The following is an 8,623-nucleotide window of genomic DNA, read 5'->3' as shown; positions in this document are numbered from 1 at the left end:
AGAAAGAAAAGAAGGGAAATAAAAGGAAAGGGAAAGGAAAGGAAGGAAAGAAAGAGGGCAAAGAGATGAGGGGAGGGGGAGGCTCTCCCACCCCCACCCACCCCAATCAAGCCTCCGCCACCCCCCACGGATCCCTCACTTACCCCGGGAGGCGGCGGGGAGCATCTTCTGCCCCAGGGAGCTGGCAACGGGCCTCCCTGGGGCTGCAGCGCTCTGGCACAGGCCCCAGGGAGCCAGCAACGGACCTCCTCTGGCCTCTCTGGGGCCGCAGCGCTCCGGCGCGGGCTCCAGGGAGCCGCCACCGGGCCTCCTCTGGCCTCCCTGGGGCCACAGCGCTCCGGCGCAGGCCTCAGAGAGCCGGCAACAGGCCTCCTCTGGCCTCCCTGGGGCCACAGCGCTCCGGCGCGGGCCCCAGGAAGCCAGCAACGGACTGCAGTGCAGAGAGCTGGGGGCGGGGTTTGCTGCCACTGCCATTTGTGCCAGCTCTTGGGCTCCCGGAGCGGTGCTCCAGCGTGCTCCGGCCACAAAAGACATGCCCAAACTGAGAGAGAGAAAAACAACACCGATGCACGCTCCCGCATGTGGACGACTGGAAGCGATGTGGCTGCGCAGCTATCCGGAGCCAAAGAGGTGAGTGTGGTTGCGATTCTCCAGGTAAAAAAAAACACGCATCGGGGTTGCACACATCGGGGCTGCACTCCCAGCATGCTGTCTGACCGCACCCATAATCTTGAGAGAGATGGATGATGCTAAAGAGAGGCAGTCAGAATTCTGCCTTGATTGAGAGAGTCTGATTTCAGCCTTAGCTGAGAGTGGTTTAACACAGACAGGAGAACTGGGGGGAAGTGGCTAGGAAGTTTGGGAAGCATACGGAGACTCCCATTCAGGCCAAGGAAAAGGGAAAGATCTTTTAGGGAGAGAAGAAGATTCCCTACCCAGGTGAACAGGGAAAATAGCTCTGAAGCGTACAGAGATCCCTGGCCTGGTGTGAATAAAAGCTGCCCATAGAGACCTAAAGAGTCAGTCAAAAACTGGTGTTTCAAGAGAAGGGAGAAGGGGTTTGGGTACTGAAAAGGGTGTACCAACCTTCTGGGAAACCAAAAGAGGTTGAGAGATACTAAAGGAAGTCTGCTGGAGTGTTAAGGAAAAAACTGGGACAAAAGCCTCTCAGTATAAAGATCTAAGTAACTGAGAATAATTTAAGAAACTTTTGTTAGCTTGTACATAAAAACCAAAGTCTGTGCAAAAACTGGTTTTACCTCAGAAATTCCAACCCCTGAATTCACCTGACCTTTCCCCCTCTATGCCGAATAAAATGTTTTGTTCTTTTTCAATCTTAAAATGTCTCAAGTGCCATTATCAGTGGTTTAAGTTAAAGAGGGCTCCTGATCCTTCCCTCAAGTTCCTGGGCTGTGGCCAAAAAGCCAAAATACTGAACTGTCAAAGGGTGGGACAGCCAGACTTCTCAGTTAAAGACATATACAGTTCCGCAGGGCCTGCAAGACGGAGCTCTTTCGCCAGGCGTTTACGTAGGAGCCACCACTACCACTACCACCACCACCAATGGCGTGGGTAACAACTGGGTAAGAGGATGGCCCTTGAAGATCTGCCATGATACCGCCCTGGGTTGGTACCACTGGACTGGCCACGTACCAGCTACAGGACACGATCTATCGCCAATGAAAGATCCGGCACCTACCGTTGGAAGACCATCTTGTTCTTTATAGAGCACTTTACTTTTGTGATTCGACGATTTTATTTTTGTTTTAAGCTGTTTTAATCTTGTTTTATATGTGGGCATTGTTGCCCTCTTGTAAGCTGCCCTGAGCCCACTCGCAGGGAGGGCAGGGTAAAAATACTAATAAATAAATAAATAAAATATTTAGTCTCAGAGTGAAACAGGGAAATGGAGAGAAAATTTTGCCTCTGAGGGAGGGAAGAGGAGGGGGTCCGTCATACTTCCATGGCAGAGCGGGGACTGGGATTTGAACCTGGGCCTTCCACATCCTAGCCCAGTGCTCTAACCACTCTACCACCCTATCGAATAATGTTCTGTGCCTTCAAATGGCTCCAGAGACATTTGCCTCTCTGCCCTTGTGAGGTCTTGGTATCCTGCCTGTTCTTTTATACTACATCGAACATTAAAAATAAATCAGAATACCACGTGGGGGATAGTTCTTAGGGTTGCCAACAACCTGGAGAGAAAAATGTCCCTTTAAACAGAGGTTTAAAGAGATGTTAGGATGGTGTGGAGCTGTTTTCTGTTGCCCCAGAAGGCCGAGCCAGAACCAACGGGTTGAAATTAGATCAGAAGAGTTTGTAACTAAACATTAGGAAAAACTTCCTGACAGAGCGATTTCTTAGTGGAACAGGCTTCTTGGGAGGTGATGGGCTCTCCTTCTTGGGAGGTTTTCAGACAGAGGCTAGATGGCCATCTGACAGCAATGCTGATTGTGTGAACTTAGGCAGATCATGAGAAGGGAGGGCAGGAGGGGTTGCATCAGTGCTTCGTTCTAGTGGCCCTTTCTCACATGGCCAGGGAAACGCTGATTGCCACTTTGGGGTCAGGAAGCAATTTTTCTCCAAGCCAGTTTGGCCGGAGATCCTGGAGGTTTTTCTCTCTCTCTTTTTTTGCCATCTTCTGGGCATGGAACAGTGGTCGCTGGGGATGTGGGGGGAGGTATTTGTGTTATTTCCTGCATTGTGCAGGGGGTTGGACTAGATGTCCCTGGAAGTCCCTTCCAACTCTATGATTCTAGGTGGTCGGCAACCTGGAGATTTTCGGGAGTGGAGCCTGAGGTCAGGGTTTGATGAGGGGAGGAATTTCAATGGGGCATGATGCCATAGAGTCTACCTTCCAAAGAGGCCATTTTCTCCAAGTGAACTGATCTCTGCTGCCTGGAGATCAGTTGCAACCCCAGGAGATCTCCAGCGACCACCTGGAGCCTGATAACCCCAAGTAACTCTACAAAATAATGATCCCCCAATTGTTCAGTTTATATGATATGCAAATCTGGAGGTATTTAATGCAGAACCGTACATTCACTATGCCTAGAAGGGGGGAGGCACAGTGCAGAAATGAAGATACCAATCTTTGGCCTCTCCCTTAAAATGGTCTCAGGTTTGCCGGTGTTCTCTTTCCCCGAAGCCTTGCAGAGCTACTGCCAGCAGGATAACAGAATACTGACCTAGATGAACCCATAGTCTGCACATGGGAGCTTCGCATGTCCATATAGCCATATGTTAAACTGGGCATTAGCACGCCACAGGTAAGGGCACACGAAACTCGAACAGCTCCCGGTGTCCGCTGCCACTGTGGCAGGGCCTGGAACAGCTTCTGGCGTCCTCTGCGGCAGGGCTCCGAATGGCTCCTGGCATCCGTCACCACTACAGCAGGGCTAGAAGCAGCTCCTGACCAGCCCACCACAGCTCCCAGGCTTCACCAAACAGGTTAAGAAGTAAAGAGTGCGCTGCCGCTGTGGCAGGGCCTGGAACAGCTTCTGGCGTCCTCTGCGGCAGGGCTCCGAACGGCTCCTGGCATCTGCCATCGCTACAGCAGGGCTAGAAGCAGCTCCTGACCGGCCCACCGTGGCTCCCAGACTCCACCAAACAGGTTAAGAAGTAAAGAGTGCTCTCTGTGCTTGCGCAAAAAACACTACTTCGCTTTTGGGGGGATTTAAAAAATGTGGGTTTTTTATTTAGATTTTTCTGCAATCCAGAAGAAGACAGCAGCTCTGAGGGAGAGGTGAAGGATGAGGAAGACAAAGGAGCAAGAAACTTTGACTTTAACTTTAAATTAGAAAAGTTTAATTTACTAATATCTAACATCACTCAACACTTTTCTTTATCCCTCTATATCCCCTCCCTATTTTTCTAAGTAAAGCGAAATTCTCTCCTTTTTAGGAGAGGGAAATAAAACTTTATATATATAAAAAAGATTTTTCTGCAATCCAGGGGAGCATGGGTTCTGTTCTGCTCCCTCCAAACCCGTTTAGGTTAAAACTGATGTTACTATCAACATCTTACCATTTTCTTGGTGTCGCTTACCTTTCCCAATCGGCACAGGAATGAATCGGCTGCTGTCATACTCCCGCTCAGAGCCAATGAATTGTGTGCACGGTATTGTGCCTGGGGGAGTCCGAACCATGCGCCTTGAGATTCCACCTGTAACACCAGGGGGCAGACATATTAACACATCAGACAGGCAAGCATTGTAATTGCTGAGGAGAACATCAGTAGTAGGTTGTGTTGGAAATATGTGCAGCACGGTATTGTGCCTGGGGGAGTTCGAACCATGCGCCTTGTGATTCCACCTGTAACACCAGGGGGCAGACATATTAACACATCAGACAGGCAAGCATTGTAATTGCTGAGGAGAACATCAGTAGTAGGTTGTGTTGGAAATATGTGCACTGCAAGGTCTAAAATTCAGTCATTATAGGGTTAATGTGTGTTTACCTTGTGTGCTATTGTTTAGAAAAGCCTATTTACTAACAATCATTGATTAATGCATTCAGGTGATTTCCTTCTAGGGGTCAAGAAGAAGAAGAATCTCCATTGTTGTAGACCTGTCAGCAAGCTGCCAGTGTGTTTTTCTATTCTTTAGGTATGCACTTATCAGTCCTCTATGTATGCGCTTGTCTACTTTCACTTTCCCATGTATGCCTGTTGAATCGCTTAATTGCCTAGTTGCAGGAACGTCCGTATCTCTCAACACTGATGGACCTCTGCTCCATATGCTTATCTAATTCCCTTTTGAAGCCGTCCATGCTTGTAGCCGCCACCACTTCCTGTGGCAGTGAATTCCATGTGTTAATCACTCTTTGGGTGAAGAAGTACTTCCTTTTATCCATTCTAACCCGACCGCTCTGCAGTTTCATGGAGTGCCCATGAGTTCTTGTATTGTGAGAAAGGGAGAAAAGTACCTCTTTCTCTACCTGCTCTTTCCCATGCATAATCTTATAAACCTCGATCATGTCACCCCTCAGTCGTCTTTTCTCCAAGCTAAAGAACCCTAAGCGCAGACCTGTTTTCTAGCCTGTCTCTGGACACGTTCTTGTGAGTAACTTGGTATAACATCCTTTGCTTTTATTCCTGACTGAGATGCAGGAGTTGATGGCACTGCTTCTGACAATCTTACTAAAACAGAGATCTTTGTTCACCATAGAAAAAGGTGAATTACTTTCACACTAGGAAACGACCGTCTACAACGTTCCTGTTACCTGTACCAAAATCAGAACACCTATGTCCCCCCAAGGCTCCTTGGTGAAGCAAATGGAGTCTATAGTCCCACTAGTACTTGAACCCAGAGCTATTCTTTAACATGTGCCTGCCTGATTCTAAGAGCGTGGAATATAAACCTTGCCATGGCCAGAGTTACTGTATAAATCGATGGTACATCCTCATTTGGAGTATTGTGTACAGTTCTGTTCACCACACCTCGAAAAGGATATTATAGCATTGGCAAATGTGCAGAACAGGGCCACTAGGATGATAAAAGGGTTGGAACACTTTCCCTATGAAGAAAGTGTTAAAGCGCTTGGGGCTCTTTAGCTTGGAGAAACGACGGCTGAGGGGTGACATGATCAAAGTCTATAAGATTATGCATGGGATAGAGCAGGTAGAGAAAGAAGTACTTTTCTCCCTTCCTCACAATACAAGAACTCGTGGACACTCCATGAAATTGCTGAGCGGTCAGGTTAGAACAGATAAAAAGAAGTACTTCTTCACCCAAAGAGTGATTAACACATGGAATTCACTGCCACAGGAGGTGGTGGCAGCTACAAGCATGGACAGCTTCAAGAGGGAACTGGGTAAACATATGGAGCAGAGGTCCATCCAAGGCTATTAGCCACAAGGTATAAATAGGAACTCACAGGCTGGGGCAGGTGATGCTCTGTATTCTTGGGGCTTGGGGGGGGGGGGAACAGGGGGAGGCCCCACTGATGGACCTCCTGATGGCACCTGGTATTTTTGGCCACTGTGTGACACAGAGTGTTGGACTAGATGGGCCATTGACCTGATCCAACATTGGCTTCTCTTATGTTCTTACTCTTCTATCATTGCCTGCCAAAATGTATGGCAGATGGAAATCATGTGAGCAGCTGGGAAACTTGCTCAATCAAGGCAGTATGAAGTTGGCTCTTAGAAGAGTACAGATGGCAACTAAATAGGAAATGGGATAACGTTTCAGTTACTGCTCTGCCACAAGCAGACAGCAGCATCTCTGGGGGGCAACGAATACCGTCAAAGCAAACAGATGATTCTGTTAGCAGTAAAGCATTTGTTCTAGCCAGGAAGAATAGCTGGCGAAGAAGTGGACAGTTAAAAAGGTAAAATAATACGGCAAAACAGGGGGGAAAGGGGCTGGAAGGACCCAAAAAAGAGAGGAACAACGTCTCTTGGTATCTAAATTAACAGCCTCCTGATCTAATCTCCTCAGCAAATCGAGAGCCTTCTTTCTCATTTCTGGGACATCCATGGGAGATAGACTCTGATTAAACCCTCAATTCAGTGGCTTACCTTCCACTAATTTATCCCAAGATGATTTATGGGAGAAACTGAGTCCATTTTAAAAGCTCAAGTCACTCAGTGGCTTATCTTCCATTAATTTATCCCAGGATGATTTATGGGAGTCAAACTGAGTCCATTTTAAAAGCTCAAGTCAAGACTCCCATTGTACCAGGAAGAGTTTGAATGTTATTGCAGCTGCCCAGCCCACAAGAGAAATTTGACTACAGCCTGTTTCCAATAATAAATTAGGGTTTGAGATGCCTGGAGAAGTCAGCACAGGAAAGAAGCCTGCACACTCTCCAATCGACTCAAGGCTGCAGAGACCCAAACAGGCACTCCATGTAATAGGAAGGATAGACTTTTTGCACAGTAAACCTCCACTGCCATTGGAACCGATTGATCCCCATACTGAAAAAAGAATCTCAGAGCAGCAGCGAAGTGGACTTTCGTTCCTTCCAAGACGTAATTAAGATAAGGAGGCCAGGTGTTGGAAGCTGTAAAGTGGAACCAGAGGTAACAATATGAGTTCACTTGGTCTATCAAGTGCCCATTGTTATCCAAGATTGACTGGCTTTCTTACGCGTTCTTGCCTTTCGAAAGACCAAGATCTTTGATTTACTGTAATTAATAACCAGCTGATTGTCCTGACGTTATTTGGCCATAGTGTAAAGTAAACGTTTCAGCCCAACTCTTGTACAGGATAGTAGCGCAGAACCTTCTACAATTATTCTCTCTAGTTTAGTGTGTGTGTGTGTGTATGTGAGAGAGAGGGAGAGAGAGAGAGAGAGGGAGAATTCTGGGAAAGCAGGGGAGGATATCTCTTTGGTGTAGTGGTTAAGTGTGCAGACTCTAGTCTGGGAGAACCGGGTTTGATTCCCCACTCCTCCACTTGCACCTGCTGATGTGACCTTGGGTCAATCACAAGCTCTGGCACAGCTGTCCTTGAAAAAGAGCAGTTTGTGCCAGAGTTCTCTCAGCCCCACCCACCTCACAGGGTGTCTGTTGTGGGGAGGGGAAGGGAAAGGAGTTTGTAAGACGCTCTGAGACTCCAAGTGAAGGGCGGGGTATAAATCCAATCTCTTCTTCTCTTCTTCTTCTTCTTACTGTATGATTTCCAGTTGTGAGGAGTAAGGATACTGCAACGTTTATAACATTTTAGGAATGCCAGCCTCCAGATGAGGCCTGGGAATTCCCTGGAATTACAGTTCATCTCCAGATTACAGAGAACAATTCACCAAAGAAAATGGATGCTTGGAGGGGGGACTCTACGGCATTGTACCCCACTGAGGTCCCTGCCCTCCCCGGGCTCCACCCCAAATCTTCAGGAGCTCCCCAACCTGAATCTGGCAACCCTACCCCCCCCCCATTGGTCAGGGGGACCTGGCAATCCTAGATGTTTTTCAGTTGTGCGGCACAGGAATGTCACAGACTGCACATCTTGCAATTCATGACCTTGTATCCTTTCTGTTTGCGATAATTGGGGGGGGTTGCATTTTGTGTGTGTGTGCATGCACACCTGGAAGTCAGGGTGACCTCTAGTGACTGACCCCTACTGGGGCCTGGAGGATATTCAGAGAGGTGGCTGAATAAAGCCTGCCCCCACCTCCCAACTGCTGGTAATCTTCGCTTCCAAGATCTGATGAGTTCACAATATTTTTAATGTATGTCTGTGTGTGTGCACGCATTTGCTGACTGATACGCTTCACACATCTTATGTCAGCCAAAAGCTCAGGGATCATTTCATAGAAAAAGAGGTGCAGGAGCTCATTTGCATAACTCATTTGCATATGCCACACACCCCTGACAAAGGGCAGGCCTGGGTTCCCTGCCCGATCTTCTCCAGGTGCCCCATCTGGGGAAGGGAAAGAAAGGCATTTAAATCCTCCCAGGTGGTGGGGGGCTCTGCAGGCCTTCCCTGACCAGTCCACTTGCACAGGCGGGCCAGGAATGCTGGCAGGGAGGGCTGCCCCAGGCTCCTTACTGCTGGAGCGCCGCTCCGCCACGCTCCGGCAGGAAATGACCCGTGCCTATGATGACCATAAATCTATTAGCCCTTTAAGGTCCTGTGAGACCCTCTCTCTCCCTTTTGTCTTTGTGTGTGTGCTGCAGC

The 8,623-nt window shown here is 48.3% G+C and overlaps 1 protein-coding gene across 1 annotated transcript in view; it reads right to left on the bottom strand.

The window, feature by feature from the left end:
* Positions 1-8,623, bottom strand: part of PHYHD1 (phytanoyl-CoA dioxygenase domain containing 1) — a 41,334-nt gene that overhangs the window by 6,131 nt on the left and 26,580 nt on the right. The window contains exon 9 of the mRNA XM_015417420.1: positions 4,048-4,164. Within this exon, the coding sequence (XP_015272906.1) occupies positions 4,048-4,164 (117 nt within the window). The remainder of the gene's footprint in view (positions 1-4,047; positions 4,165-8,623) is intronic.

The sequence above is a fragment of the Gekko japonicus genome, unplaced genomic scaffold (assembly GCF_001447785.1).
Source record: "Gekko japonicus isolate JY-2015 unplaced genomic scaffold, Gekko_japonicus_V1.1 scaffold2647, whole genome shotgun sequence".
NCBI lineage: Eukaryota > Metazoa > Chordata > Lepidosauria > Squamata > Gekkonidae > Gekko > Gekko japonicus.
Note: the sequence above shows the minus strand (reverse complement) of the source record. Positions and strands in the feature narration are given on the sequence as shown.